This window comes from Papilio machaon, chromosome 26 (assembly GCF_912999745.1).
Source record: "Papilio machaon chromosome 26, ilPapMach1.1, whole genome shotgun sequence".
Classification (NCBI taxonomy): Eukaryota; Metazoa; Arthropoda; class Insecta; order Lepidoptera; family Papilionidae; genus Papilio; species Papilio machaon.
This window is the reverse complement of record NC_060011.1, coordinates 866,125-882,501: the sequence shown is the minus strand read 5'-3', so window position 1 is coordinate 882,501 and position 16,377 is coordinate 866,125. Positions and strand designations below refer to the sequence as shown.

The 16,377-nt window shown below is 32.7% G+C and overlaps 3 protein-coding genes across 3 annotated transcripts in view; 1 reads left to right on the top strand and 2 right to left on the bottom strand.

The window, feature by feature from the left end:
- Positions 1-124: 124 nt before the first annotated feature.
- On the bottom strand, positions 125-3,409 carry LOC106717770 (39S ribosomal protein L39, mitochondrial). Its single transcript, XM_045684548.1, has 8 exons — positions 3,263-3,409; positions 3,003-3,182; positions 2,714-2,814; positions 2,054-2,195; positions 1,484-1,702; positions 1,121-1,234; positions 602-717; positions 125-326 (listed from the first exon to the last, which is right to left on the bottom strand). Exons 1-8 carry the CDS (start codon positions 3,333-3,335, stop codon positions 249-251), a joined length of 1,023 nt encoding a protein of 340 aa, XP_045540504.1. The 5' UTR covers positions 3,336-3,409; the 3' UTR covers positions 125-248.
- A 1,134-nt stretch (positions 3,410-4,543) lies between these two features.
- Positions 4,544-5,694, bottom strand: LOC106717858 (EKC/KEOPS complex subunit TP53RK). Its single transcript, XM_014511788.2, has one exon. The coding sequence runs from the start codon at positions 5,555-5,557 to the stop codon at positions 4,844-4,846; it is 714 nt and encodes a 237-aa protein (XP_014367274.2). The 5' UTR covers positions 5,558-5,694; the 3' UTR covers positions 4,544-4,843.
- Positions 5,695-6,456: 762 nt separating this feature from the next.
- Positions 6,457-16,377, top strand: part of LOC106717898 (coactosin-like protein) — a 42,721-nt gene continuing 32,800 nt past the window's right edge. Inside the window, exon 1 of the mRNA XM_014511853.2 lies at positions 6,457-6,836. Coding sequence (XP_014367339.1) covers positions 6,783-6,836 — 54 coding nt within the window. The 5' untranslated portion in view covers positions 6,457-6,782. The remainder of the gene's footprint in view (positions 6,837-16,377) is intronic.

Below are 16,377 nucleotides of genomic sequence, written 5' to 3'. Positions count from 1 at the left end.
AAACCTAGATCTAAAATCCTAAACAAAAACTAAATTTTTGTTGATGTATAGGCTTTTTGATAATAATTAAAGTTTTAATTGAGTTACACCACAATTTTATCATTTATAAATTTTACGCCAAAAATGCAATGATGAAAAATTGACCAATGCTACTTCTTACTTGCAAGGAAGAGATAGTCGTATTAGTAATCTATGAGAGTGAGCGAGACAGCTACAGATTGAAAGCCTATACATTTGACATAATAATTTCAAGCTTGCGCTTTCATACTCTGTGGAGTAAAATCCCTCCCTTCCCCAAATGGATTTATTGGTGATCTCGCTGAATTCTGAAAAAAAAAAACAATAATATAAAATAAAAAAAAAATACTTCGCCTTCTTAGCTTAGCTAATATAGAAAAAATATTTTAGGATTGAATGACGTCCACTAAGTTAATAAATTTTACAATATTTTTTATCAAATGTTTCTTTTTAACCTGGTTGTTAACATTATAGTGCTGTCAGAACCACAGATAACTATCCATTCACACTTTGCATATTATATAACATTATGTTACTTGCCTACAAATAGTGAAAAAAAAATCATCAAGTTTTAAAGCCTTACCAATTTCTTTGCACGATCCGTCAGTATAGAGAAGGCGAAATGATTCAATATGGCGCCAGTCGGCAACGCCACACCTTGGAAACGATACAACTGCTTTACATCACTCTCCGATGATCCTGGTTAAATATAAATAATCATAAAAAATTAAACTCAAATTATCTTCTATAGTAAAGAAAGATACAAATGCAACCTGCACATATCTATGAAGAAATTAATATGTGTGTGTTTTAAGTAACCCGCACTGGGTCAATGTTGACTAAGGCCTACTCATGTTAGGCTAGTAAGTTAGGTTAGGTTAGTCTCAAGCCGTGGTAGTGTAACTGTGTTTTTTTTATAGGAGAAGGGGGCAAACGAGCAAGGGACTGAAAGTTATTTGATCCGACGTCCATGGACATCCGCAACGCCAGAGGAATCGCAGATGCATTACCGGCCTTTAAGGAAGGTATACGCTCTTTTCTTGAAGGTCCCTAAGTTGTAACTGGATAAGGGAGAATTTAAAAACATCCTGTATCAACTTACCCAAAAGTTTGTGTACTGAAGAGACAGTAACTTTACCAATCTGTCCCGTGCTACTTATTAAAGGCCCTTTAGATATATCCACATGATTGCCCACCCTATATAGTGTCACTTTACCTGTATATTACATAGAAAAATAATTAAGTTAGAATAAAAAATAAAGATATATATATAAAGCAATATTTAATTACAGTCGAACCTAGATAAGTCAGAATCTAAAGGATTGCGATGTTTTTCTCGCTCATAGAAATTTCTCTCTAACTCAAGTGTCTCGTTTAAGGAGGTAGTCCTTTGGTACCTGATAATGACTCTCGCTTGTAAAGGTTTTTTGCTTATCCAGAATTGACTGTATATAAAAAAACTCACCATTAGCCTTAGCTATATCTGGTATCTGTTTGGTTTTATGTTCATTATCCGAAAACATCTCTAATGCTAACGCCTCTCCCACTTCTAGTCTTTCTATCAAATCATTTCTTCTCGTTAATTTAACATACTCCGCACTTAATGTATGAAGTTCTTGTTGTGTTGGTTGCCAATCAGGTAATGTGGGAAGATCTACATCGTAGATAAATGAACCACTGCGAACTGGTGGAGAAACAATTATGATTTTTATGAACTTTATTGAATATTTGCTGTTGCTTGTGACTCCATCCGAAATAAAAAAAGAACTTAGTAGCCTATGTTTTCTCCCAGACTATGGCCTACATCTATTGAGCTGTTCTGCAGATACCTTCTAACAAACATCCACCCATACATTCAAAGATTTGCATTTATTAGTAAGATAATTTGCTTTGTTTACAAGAAAAAAAATGGTGCATTGGTCATCAAATTCTGAGACACCTCTCTTGCCTTTTATACCTAAGTATGCATGAAGTAGTTGCAGTTGTATTTTATAGCTATTTTATATGATGTATGTAAATTCTTAGATATACTCACTATCGGGACCCGGAAAGCTGTGCAATTTTACTGTAACATTATCCTTAAATGCAACAGATGCACAGGCTCCCAGCACTAATGAACAAGTACGCCAGAATGCCTTGTTCACTTGCTGAGGCTCTGCTATGTTAAATGTCTGAAACTGAATGGAATAAACATTATATATTTTTTTTAAACAAGTGAAAAAGAGAATCGACATGTCAGTAATAAAACTGCCTATAAATGATACTATTTAATATGTAAATTTTGTTACCTACAAGAATTGTTGTTAAATCTATAATGTGACAAATTTAGCTGAATCAATAGGCTAAAGCAGTGTTTCCCAAAGTGGGCGATAACGCCCCCTTGGAGGCGTTTGAAACCTAGGAGGGGATGATAAGAGGCCCAAAAAATGGGAGGCATTGAAATTAATTAAAGTAGTGAAATTGTGGTTTTTAAGTTTTAGAGCTGAATAAAAATTAGGGGCGCTCTGAAATATAATTGATTTTCAAAGGTGGCGGTGAAAGAAATAAGTTTGACAATCACTGGGCTAAAGTATAACTAAGACTCTAATCATGTCTTGCGTGTAATTTCTATACCATTTATAATTTCTCACAGAAATAACTACTGCAGGTGTTTTACAAAGCCAAATAAGTTAGTAGTACTACAGCTGTTACTTACTTCCAGTGTACAACTCTCTGATAGAGGTCTATGCATGTCCCAGTGTACAGAACTATCCAATAAGGCCAAAGCACTGCTCTCCATATGCCATTCTCCAAGATCTGGAATACCATATATTATTAATTTATTTAGTATAAGTATTATACCACAAAGGTTTTATTCCTAATGTTATTTACTGCAGAAATATTGTAACTTTTATCTAACTTGGCTTAAAAGTTAGATAAAAGTTATAATGTTACGTTGCATGAATTGAAAGTTTTTTACAATATAATTATTTACAATTACGTACGTTTAGCACAATCGTATGGTGTAGAAATGTCTTTATTCATAACCAATGTGCATTCTTTTGGTAAACCCTTGTATTTTACTTCAATTTTTTCTATTCGACCAACTAGTTCTAATTGCCGCTTCTTTTCTAAAGTGAAGAGACGATGCCGACGCTCTGTAGCTTCTTGTGTACTTAAACATCCTTTAAAAATTAAAATTAATACATTTGTTATTTTTTTCTTTATAAAATTCTTGTAATACAATATCAACTGATCAACTTACTTATAGACAAAAATGCTTTCTTATTACTTTGTCGTATAATAAACTGTGATAACTGACTTATAGGTAGCTTCATTTTAAGTAAATTCTATTTCATAAATACAATAAATTGTAAACAGTTTTTTGAGGTTATCCGCAATGCCAATGACAGATGACTGATAGATGCGTTTTTTAATTTTATAAAAGGCAAAGGCATCACATTTTCTGACATTAATGGAATTTGAATTTTCAGGGAAGAATTTTGATGATTTTAGGTAAATAGCTTAGTTCTCTCTTGGAATTCCCAAGTTCAATGATCTAAGCTAATAATGTGTAGAAAACAAAATTTTAAAATGTTTGTAGCACTAGAAATTCCCGAGTTGCCCATAAGTATACAAAACTTCATATAACATTTTTTACAGCTCCAACATTTCTTTAATCGAGCAACTTATTAAGACTCATTAAAGATCATTCTTATTACCAAAATATTATTAATTAAAAAAAAAGGTAGGTAAGATAAGAATTAATTAACCTAAATATCAAGATATTATTTTCTTTTTTAAAAAGGGACTATGATGTTTTGTTTTATTCAAAACTGTTCAAAATATAAAAAAAACAATTATTTACCTTGCAACAACTTGGAATTACATTTATTACTAGGATTGGGTATATAAATATTTAAAATTAAACAATAACTTAAAAACCTTTCAAAGGTATACTTTATTAAAACATACATTGGTAAATGCACAATAATAATTATCTTATTTCTAACAAGAATGATTAAAGTCTTATAAGACCAAATATACTTCTTTATCTAATAAAATAACATAACTTTTACATTGTAGTATACTACATATTAAAATGTTCACTAATATTGATTAATGGGGATAAAAGGACATACTTATTATACAATAATAATGTACTGCAGAAGTGGAAATTTATTATCTACTAGCTTTTACCCGCGACTTCGTCCGCGCGGAATAAAAAATAGAAAACGGGGTAAAAATTATCCTATGTCCGTTTCCTGGTTCTAAGCTACCTGCCCACCATTTTCAGTCAAATCGATTCAGCCGTTCTTGAGTTATACATAGTATTACTAACACGACTTTCTTTTATATATATACTTATAGATGTTGATTAACCATAATTTTAAAGTCTGTTATGTGGAGAGATGATGTTCATATAAACAAAAAAATAATGAGATTGAATGTGGATGGCTAAAAAGGTAGAGGAAGACCAAAGAAAGTATGGATAGATTGTGTGAAAGAGGATATGTGTAAGAAGGGGGTAAATTCAGATATGACAGCTGATAGAGATGTATGAAGGAGTACATACTGTGCGGACCCTCCATAGGGATAAGGGCAGATTGATGATGATTCTATATATTCCTTAGAGTATAGTTTATGAATGACACTCATTTCCAAATAAGATGTGACCTCTATAGGTCTATGGTTAGACCTTTGTCTATGTTACTGTATGTTAGCGGGTCATAAAATTTAAAAAAAAAAAAGGTGATACTCATTTACTGTAGATATGCAGATATGTTGCATACAAAAATGGATACCTACTAATAAAATATATGTCCTATGAAACTAGTCTTCTGTTTTACCCTACCATTGTTCTCTTTCTGCCCCTCGCTCTCACTTCTTCAAACTTACTCAATATTTCTTTGACATTATTCTTACTGTAACTTTTATAGTATTCCAGAAATTTATCAAACAGTTTCGGATAATTATTATGTGTACTTATAAAAGCTCTTTCTAAAACGTACAAATCAACACCCTTGTCTTCTGCACTAGAATCTATGTAAGATAGGCCAAAGTCAATCATCACCAACTCCAGATTTTCGTGGTTTAACCATTTAGCATCATCTTTAACTTTAGTCGGTGTTATCTCGACTAACAACATATTAGAAGTCGTCAAATCGCCGTGTATGATGTTATTATCGTGCATTTTTCGCACAGATTCAGCGATTACTTTGGCAATGAAGTTTAAAATATCCTCGTTTTCTTCTACATTCTTTACTACGTTTATAATAAAGTCTTTTACCGTAATACTGGTTTCCATATACTCCATATAAATTCGTCGTCTATCGAAATCTACCAAATACAATGCCGGTGTTTTAACTTCCGCTAAAATACATCTTAATATTGATCGTGCTTCGTTTTTAATCCTTTCTTTTGTAATCGTAGAATCTAAATCAGGATGACGATAGTTTTTCTTAAATCTTTCTTTGATCAAAGTCGGTTTTCCGAGGTATTTGCATATGAACAATTTGGCCTCTGCCCCTTGTTTCAGTAACTTTAATTCTTCGCACATTTTCAGTTCACTTAAAATTATATTGTCAATTAATACTTATTCATTTATTGTTATGGTTAAGTTATCATAAAATATAAAACCTCACGGTATTTTATTTGTTGACAAATTGCTGAGCGCGAGGAAAATCAATATTTGCAAAGAAGGTTGCCAAAGCTGTTGAACAGAATCTGCGATTTGATTTTTTCCCCAGAAGCTTGAAACTGATTACTTAAAACGATAAAAGACTCACTGCAATTGTAAGTGTATTTAATACTAAAAGAAAATCAAGCATTTTTTAAAAATGAATATAAAATTTTACCTATTTGGTATTCCTCATTTTCGATTACGAATACATTCAATAAGTATTTAAAGTTTTCCGTGTTACGGACTTGTGACAAGATAACATGAAATCTTATTTATTAAATAAAAAAAATCCTGTTTCCAAAAATTACCATCAGTTTTGGTTAAACTTCGAAGCTGGCAATATAATTCGGAAATGTCAGTTTCGATAATACTACGTTTCGTTTCAAGATTAAATTTTTCGTTGAAAATGTTTTTAAAAATATTTTTAGAACTCGTCTAAGATAATTTTATAACTTTTCTAAGTTCATTCCACACTTTTATAAAATTAAATTTTCCCGATTTAAATCATAAAAACCGTTATTAAATAAATACACGTTTGTTTTAATCAGGATCATACTAGAAAATTGATATAATAGATGCAAACTTTTGCTTTTCGTTTTAAGCGTAGAGCAAGCATTTATATTTTAACGTGTAGGAAAATTCGATGAAAACGTGTAAATAACACATTTCATAGCAACATTTTATAAGATAAAACGGAATGTAAAATAAAATAAATCGAAATCGTCGTATGTGAACTGCACCTTACATTTAACATCTAGGCACTATATCTGTACTATGTTATGTATATGTACGCATGCCACGGGTGTATGTATTCACTCGTTGGGGAGCAAGGGAGGCTGTGTGGGCGTGTTGTATTGGTTGTTGCACTCGCGCCGGCCGGCGGCACAACTTACATTTTGACTCGAACGCTTAATTCTACCAAATAGTTTAAAGGGAGACTGTGATTTACACAAACTATTAACTCAGTGTTATCGCGACGTCTATACACCACAGTCTCCAATAAAATAAGAAAATTAAGTCGTGTGCTTTAATCGAAAAATAAATAAGAAAACGAACACCTTTATTTTAGTGTCTGTGGTTTTTTTTAATAATTGTGAGAAATATGTCTGTGGAGGGATTGGAATACGAAAACATCGTGCAAAATGGCCCTAAAAAAGTAAGTGGTCCATTTTCCTCCTTTTAAGGATTACAGTAGAGCATCAAGCAAACATTTTTTTACGAATAATTTAAGCTTAAGTTATCACTTAAAAATAGCGAAGCTAAACGTTACCTTTCAGTCATTAGTTGATATTTATTTTAATTGAAAAGGAGAGTCAAGAGATGTGTTAAAATGAACGTATAGGTATGAGTAAAGTTGCCTGCGTCTATATTGATACGTAAAGGAGGGTGAGGCAGTGTACTATACAAATGTCTGGGTGCATTTTCGTAGATATACTATGCAGGCGTGCCGTTGAGCACAGGCTAATGTGATTTCCGTCTGGATTTATGCAGGAATAACGCCTTTTGTCATATTTATTTTGTTTTAATGTAATGTTTTAATGTTACCAAATACTTTAGGAGATTTTTAATAATTAAATGTTGACACGCATGTTGGCTGTTTGACTATTGAGCATTAGCTTTTTTCCCTCGTAAACAAGAAATTATTAATTTTCTCTATGGTAATAAAGAGAGGTATTCACTGATTTTCATAAATAATAATCTTGTGTTTTCTTTTTTATTAGCAGTGCTTAATGTCTCATTTAATATTTTTAAAACTTTCTCTTTTTCACTCAGATTATTTTTCAAATAAAGAGCCACTAGTTTGTACATTTTAATCTGTGTAATTACGCGCTCTTTTATTGTCTCCGTGAGAAAATCGCGTGCTAGAAGACGCATTCCAACTAGCTCATAGAATCCTTACTATAATATTATAAATGCGAAAGTAACTCTGTCTGTCTGTCTGTCTCGCTTTCACGCAAAAACTACTGAACCGATTTAAATGAAATTTTGTACACAGATAGTCTAGAGCCTGAGGATGGACATAGGCTACATTTTAACGCGAAAAGGGGGTTGTAAGGGGTAGAAAGTGGGGGTGAAAGTTTGTATGGAATTATTGTCATTTCTACAGGTAGAAGATTGAAACTTATTTTCAAGGCTAATTTGATAAAGATAAATATGAAATTAAATTTTTGGAAAAATTTTACCCCCAAGGGTGCTAAATAACAATAGGGGATGAAATTTTGTTTGGCAATATATTCGGTTTTGTTGAATGTTTTCTTTAATATGTTTTGCTATTACCCTTACCAATATTTAGTCTAGAGCCTGAGGAAGGACATAGGGCACATTTTAACGCGAAAAAGGGTTTGCAAGGGGTTGAACGTGGGGGTGAAAGTTTGTATGGAATTATCGTCATTTTTACAGTTGGAAGCTTGAAACTTATTTTTGAGGTTGCTAATTCTATATAAATAAATATGAAATTAAATTTTTGTAAAAAAATTACCCCCAAGGGTGCTAAATAACAATAGGGGATGAAATTTTGTTTGGCAATATATTCGGTTTTGGTGAATGTTTTGTTTAATATGCTTTGCTGTAACCCTTATCAATATTTAGTCTAGAGCCTGAGGAAAGACGTAGTCTACATTTTAACGCGAAGAGGGGGTTGTAAGGGGTTGAAAGTGGGGGTGAAAGTTTGTATGGAATTATCGTCATCTCTACAGGTAGAAGAATGAAACTTATTTTCAAGGCTAATTTGATAAAGATAAATATGAAATTAAATTTTTCGAAAAATTTTACCCCCAAGGGTGCTAAATAACAATAGGGGTGAAATTTTGTTTGGCAATATATTCGGTTTTGTTGAATGTTTTCTTTAATATGTTTTGCTATTACCCTTACCAATATTTAGTCTAGAGCCTGAGGAAGGACAAAGCCTACTTTTTAACGCGAAAAAAGGGTTATAAGAGGCTGAAAGTGAGGGTGGAAATTTGTATGGAAGTATCGTCATTTTTACAGTTAGACGCTTTAAACTTATTTTTTAGGCTGCTGATTTGATATAAATAAATATGACATTTGAAATTTGTAAAAGTTTTACCCTCAAGGTTGCAATGTAACAAAACAGAATAGGGGATGAAAGTTTGTATGGGAAGATGTTTATGTGAATATTTTGTAAGTTTAATATTTTTTGGCATTTTTTATAAGTTTAAGTAAAAAAACAACAACAACATAATTCTCGACCCGCAACCCAGAGGTGTAGGCAGAGACCCAGGACCTACATTTGGCGCGGTCCGGGCACACCTCTTTCTATGTTCTTCTACATACATCAAAGCATAGCACGTTGGTTAAATAAAATAATTAGCTCAAAAAAATGCTATCCAAAATAGTATTTCACGCGGACGAAGTCGCGGGCACAGCTAGTACGTACATAATTAAGTGTTCAATTTCACAATGGAAGATGAGAAAATGCACGTAGAGAAGTCCGAATTGACTTTTTTTATAGTTATCAAGAGTTTTTACTAGCCATTTATAAGAAAAAGAAATTGCTAAAAATAAGTTTTAAGGACTCTACAAAATCCTGCCTAAAATTATTCCATCTGCATTTCGAATAATCTTATTTAATACTAGCTGTGGCCCGCGACTCCGACCGCGCGGAATTAAAAAAATAAAGAACAGCCTATGTGTTTTAGAATATGCCAAATTTCACCGAGATCCGTACATCAGTTCTGGAGATACCTTCAAACAAACATCCATCCATTCATTCATCTAAATTAGTAAGATAAGACAATAAGATTGAATAACTGCAACTATTTCAACACTGGCATAATATAAATAGCTAGTAGTAAATAAAATAAAAAATGGCACCGAAAGGTCTGCAATAATTACTCTTGCGTTTCTTTTTAATTAAATTGGACGAAAAATACAATTTGCATAACAAGGTTTCACAACTTACGACATAGTAACCGTCTGACGCCAAAATTATGCAAAAGTCTTTATACAATCTACATTAATTTGGCGCGGACTTAAAAAATTGACAGGTACGATCATTATTACTGAGTATAATATAAAAAGCAGACCTCTCAAATCAAATATAGAAGTTATTTACTATTCAAACACGACTTGAGCTTTGATATCAGTAAAAAATTACGATACCAAATTGATAAATGTGATTGTATGGATGGATGTTTGTTAGAAATTATCAGCAGAACGGATCAACGGATCTTGATGAAATAAAGCACAGATGTAGAACATAGTCTGGAAAAACAAATAGACTACTCATTAAGTTTTCTTTATTTATTCAGCCAGTATTTATTAATTTTATTATATGTTTATTGTTATAATCTATGTTTATTATAGGTTTTTTTATTCACAGTACATATTTTGGTCTCTCTCCTTCTCTCACATGAGATACAATGTCTTTGTCTTTTGTATTTTTCAAGGCTAACTTTATACACAACTCATACGCGTTCCCAATGAGGAAATTGAACCTACTTCATATTAAGGGTGACTAGGCCTTAGTCAATGCTGGCTCTGTTGACTTGATACTAGGCGTAAAAGATAAGAACATAGATGTAACCTGTAGGTATCCGGAGGCCTTTTGCTAGAGCAACTTTCCTCAATGATCTACAATACAAAATGAATTTTGGAAATCGACTCTCGATTAGACGTCAAAATTATATCGCCGATTTTATACGCTCCATCTATAGATTACTAGCTGTTGCCCGCGACTCCGTCCGCGCGCAGTTAAAAAATGGGGGGGGGTTATGAAAAATAAATGTTGGCCGATTCTCATAGATACCGGATAAGCACAAAAAATTTCATCAAAATCAGTCAAGCCGTTTTGGAGGAGTATGACAACGAAAACTGTGACACGAGAATTTTATATATTAGATGTATCTATGGAGAAGAAATATTATACAGAATGTCGTGTGCTTACTTCATGGTATTGGTTTTATGGCGAACATAAAAAATTAACTGCGTTAAACATATGCGCAATTAAATTCCGTCGCCTACGTTTTAACGGATATCTCGTGAAATTGTGTAGGTAGAGTTTTTTTTATCATTTCACATCAAAAAATATACGACTATTTCTTACGCAATATCGTAAGATTACGTTTTGTTAATTGCATATGTAACAGTGTGGTTTCACTATCGAAATACGTGTCCTAAAAAAAATTGCATCGTTTTAATTTCCTTTGAAAAAGACAGAGATAACAAAAGTTTTATACAGGTAACTCTTGGTAATACAAATCAACAGTAGAAGATTTCAGTACTAATATTTATAAGTAATAAATAAAAATGTAAATAAAGTCTCCGACCCAAAACACGTCGGAGGATCACGAAAAAAAAAATATAAAAGCAACAATTAATATTGAAAATTAGTGTACTTGTCTGAATTTAGAATGTCTGTGTTCATTTAAAAATTAAAAAGACAAAACTCAACAATCTCTACAACTCTATAGACATCCCGTTACGTTTACGCGGGAAATGTTTATTTCATCCGTCATAACCTGTTTTTTAAAATCGCTCGGGAGTATCTCTGTTATTCATGTTCCGTTCGTGAACCTAAAGTGACAATTAACGAGTTTTGTTATCATTTTAATAAGAATACATAGATAAAAATAATAAAATCAAAGCGACTCAATTGTAGTTTTTAAAAGCACTTTAGATAAAGACATGTTTGATTTAATCTAATTTGGTAAACAGGTTGATGACGTCAACGAAAGGCATTTATGTATGTTCCATATAAGTGTTGCATTTAAGCAAATGTATAAGAAAATAGATTGGATCAATTGAGATGGTAAGGATGGACTTCATGGTTCAACATAACCTAACTTTATTTTGACTCAATTACAGTTTAGCCAATATTAAATATATTAACAAAAATTGGAGTGTTTGTTATATCGAATTAAATATACACTTCGTACAGATATATTTGTGTAGATGCTAAATAAAAAAACTTTAAATTTTTATTTTTGTTTTTGTCTGTATGCCTGTCTGCAAGGCCGCGTTTGTTCCCGGTAATCTCCGGAACGGCTGGGCCGATTTTAACGGAAGGTAGGTGATGCACGCGGGCGAATTATAGGCTACTGTTTTAAAAAATCTTCGCTTACGGAGTCGCGGGCTACCGTTAGCTAGAAAAAAAGTAATTTAATTGGTGACAAATTTAAATTTTTAGTCTTAGATGAGACAAATTTTAGGTTATTATTTTTAGTAACAGAATGGATTAAAGCAGCGGACAATTTCTCTATTTTATATTACTAATAGAAACATTTTTATACAGTGGAATAAACGGTGAAATAACTAATTCCAGGGAGTCTTTTTTATATAACCATTCCAAAACGAGAAGCCTTTTTAATAAACAAAAAAGCTGTACATTTATTTTTTAAATTTCAGAACGTCGTCGCCGCTTTTTGTGTTTACGTTTTTTCCTGTTTTCCTTGTCGTATGCTAAATGCAGGGCTATTGTTTGTGTGTAGTGTTTTAAAAAGGAAATATAAACGTTCTGTGGTTAAAATGCTTAACATGTATTTTTGTCATAAATTACGACAGATAGAAGAAAAATTAACTGTAACAAATGTATTTTTTCAACGAATAATAATTGCTCAGTTATTCCTTCGTCACAAACAGAAATTTAAAAAAACAATAACATTGTCTATGATTTGAAGTTCATGTTTTCTTTTCGATTACCTTCCATCAGATCGATGACATGATAAATAGATGTGTTTTCTTAATCGAGTAATCGAAAATAAAGTCGATTACGACAATCTTATCGTAATCGAAAATAATGTCGATTACGACAATCTTATCGATCTAGATCCGGGATCGCACCAAACACGCTGGCCCAATCACTGAGTACCCGGAGAAGTAAATCAAATCTCGCCTGCGAGGTCAATGACCCCACACCTACGTCTGCCTCATCATACTTGGATCTGAGACCATAGACAAGAAAAAATAACGTGTGACTTTTTTAAGTTTGTGTATCTACATGAAACAAAATTTTATTCAATATTATGATATTACATAAGAACAATAATTGCCTATAAACTTTTTTAAAAAATTTAAAAGATCACGATCGAGTATGCTGCTAGAAAGAGGGAGAACATGTCGTTGACATTATCAACTACACTATGACATCTTCGAACTAAAGCGGGGTAAATAACCGGCTTTTCACCGAGAATTCTATGCAAAAAAGTATACAATCAAACAGTTTCACAATTTTCACGACAGTTTAAAGTATGGCTAGACTAATTATGTGCTATGTTTACCACATAAATATCAGCTTTTTGCCATAGACACACTTGCAAGTTCTATGAAAAACATGCGTGCAAATGAATCTTTATTTAAATACATTTAATGATTAGTGACCAATGCGTGACATTGAATGCCACTGAATACTAATCTGTCTGACACACTGGCGTCTAAGCCTTAAAATAAATATTTCTAAAGTGTCATAACTTCTATTATTCATAGTTCATAATACAAATCTTTAATTATTAGTTAACACATTTCTACTTTTCCATAATATTGTAGATTTTTTTAATAATGTTGGCAACACATCTGTATCTCAGATGTCTATGGTAAGCGGTGTTAACTTCGTGATTCGCTTGCTGATTTTCCATTTAGATAAAGAACCGGTTTATGAAAGTTAAGACGTTTTTTATAATAGTAAATACAATAAAAGTGTTACTGTCAACAATGCTGCCTCCAGACGTCTCGCCTTTGCTCCGGCACGAACGAGGTTTATTTTAGAGCTGCCTTTAAACCGATCAAATCAATTACCCACGCTTATGCTTTTCTGTTCTAAATTTATTGCACCTTATGTCAAACCAATAGAAGCCAGTTTTGAATGACGTTTGCGTTGTCTATGGACGTTTTTGTTCTGCAATCGAGCTATGGTTTAACGTCTTGATAAGTTGTTTTTTTAATTCAATACGATGAATGTACTAGTTAAAGGAAAATGTGTCGTATTTTAATAGTGAAAGGTTTTATTTTTCAATGTTAGTAATATTTCGTGGTACTGCATGTGACCTTTCACCGCATCATTTTTGGGAAGTCCATAAATGTGTTTTTGCATCAATAAGCAACGATAATATGCTTATTTAATTGACAGTTATAGCAAATAAAAATTAAGCAAACTTTTTTATATCTTAATTTAATTAACCCTCAAACCCTACTCGGGGTGCTGCAGCACCCCACAAGGTTTATTTTTCTTATTTATTTCGTTGATTAATAATGCACGTGTTTGACTTTCCGCGTATTTTACTTTGAGGTTACACGCCACGGATTGGCCCATGTTGCGGCGACAGCCGGCTGTTGTAGATTTGTGCACGAGTGTCGTTGGGTGCTGTAGCACCCCAGTGTAGGAACAACGTAAGTTTTTAAAAATTTTCCAAACTATTTTTTAAGCTTACTTCTATAGTTGAATTATTTTATTATAAACGTATAGATTCCCCAGATAACAACATTGAAGTTGAGCTTCCAGAAATTATTAATTTTGATGATAAAACAAAGGGAGAAGTGGATGTGTTCGATGCAATGGCTAAAAAATACTCTGTCCAAAGAAGAACCAAACGTTGGCCAATATGCATTTTCTATGGGTTATTGGATGGAGTTGGTATTAACTCTTGGGTTCTCTACAAATGCTCAAAAGCAAATAATAAGCCTGACATAAAGCTTCGTCGGAGTTTTCTAAAAGAATGAATCTTATAGATGAACATTTGAAAATGCGCCTACAAACACCAACTTTGAAGAGGGATATAAAGGAGAGTATCGCTGCGATTCTCAAGCAACTCATGCCTGTCGATTCTTCTGGGTCTGAACGTCACACACTGGGGCGTTGTGGTTTCTGTCCCAGAAACAGGGATCGGAAGAGCAAGACCAGGTGCACCAAGTGCAAAATTCCAATTTGCTTGGAACATCAAGTTGAAGTATGCCAAAAGTGCTCAAATTGATGTGTAATGTAAAATTTTAAGGCTGATTCGTGATCTCATAATGTCAATATATATAAATAAAAGTATAATTTTCTATAACTGTTTTTATTTCTACACTTTACTAACTATTTTATTTTGGGGTGCCTTGTCACCCCTGTGTAGGAATACTGTGTACGCCAGGCAGTGTAGGGTTTAAGGGTTAAACATACTAAAGTTAGAGCGATGTTGCAAGTAAAAGATCAAATAGTTTTCATTGACGGCATAGAGGCATATAGAGGCAAAGGATTTAGTTGTAACCATTTTATTATTGGTTTCTGAAACCAAATTCTATGTATAAAACTTCATCATTGTCATCTTTGACAAAACAAAGATAACAACATGTTTTAAACGGTGATATTGGTCTCGAAAACTTATTATTGGAGAGCTAGCGTAAATCTTACAATTTTCATAGGTTATTTATGCAGAAATTTCTCTTTTATTTTCTTGGTACTAAATCTCCTTTTAATTTTAATTTTTTAGAAGAATTAATGTAACCAAATCTGGACAAACTGGTTGTGGTAGGGAAAGTCGAGGGTAAAAGAGCAAGGGGACGATCGCCTATCCGTTGGTCTGACCAAGTCCAGACAATATTGGGACTTAACATTCCGACCGCCATGAGACAAGCCGCGGACAGAGCGGTGTGGAAGAAGCTCGTCGACACATCAGTGAAGGCACTTCAAGATGAGCACGACCTTCAGTAATGAAGAGTACGAAGAAGAAGAAGAATGTAACCAAATATAGTGCTTTTTATACGTATCCATCTGGATATTCCATAAAAAAGTTTTAAAGGTTAATCATAATGTGATTAATTCACATTTACCAGTATCAAATTTCTTAAAGTACACTATACTATAATTGAATATAACGTACATGGACTTGTCCGAGTTTCATAACCATATAAGTACTGGTACTGTTAGGTCGACGTGGTTCTGAAGGAGACGCGTTTGTACACTGTGATATATCTGTATGTCACCGTCAAATTGTGAATTATTTGAATTTACAATCTCACTAAATATTCTTCGGTTTGATCCAAATTAGATCTAATCAACAGAGGAATTAATAATTAAATTTAATACATGGCGGTCTTATTTGAATATTTTATTAATGTGTTTTGTATGAAAATTATTAGATAAATAGAAGTTAAGTGAGTTAAACTGTATTTAAAAATATACGAATATTAGCGCAAAGAGCGGTTTGGCTATGGTTAAGTTTAGAGTTTAAGTTGGAACCAGGTATTGAACAAATCATGAGCCAATTGATACAGTGATAAGGACAGGCTGATGATTGTTAACCAGATTTAGCGTGGATTTCTAAGAACAAAAACGCTGTAACAACATATCGTGTCGTCATCCCTGTCATTATCTTTGACAAAACAGACAAAACAATATATTTTGGACTCAGAAACCCACTTACAATCATTGACAATTTGACATATCATTTAATTAGACATTTTTTAGATATATTACTTTATTAGGCAAAGTCGAGTAACCAAGTACAGATCATTGTCATATCAATAAGGTTGAAAACTCAACAAGGATTTAACCTATAGATGGAGTGTTTCATACGAGTTTGACGTTTAATCGAGAGTCAATTTTTTAAACGTCATTTCGTATTGTAAATGACAACACTGAAGAAATTTATCTCAGCAAAAAGACTCATTTTTTCTCGCCTTAGTATTTTGCTCCGTATCTATATATCATATATTTTTGGTAAGAACTGCTTCAAATTTAAACGAATGATGCCAAAATGAGGTTG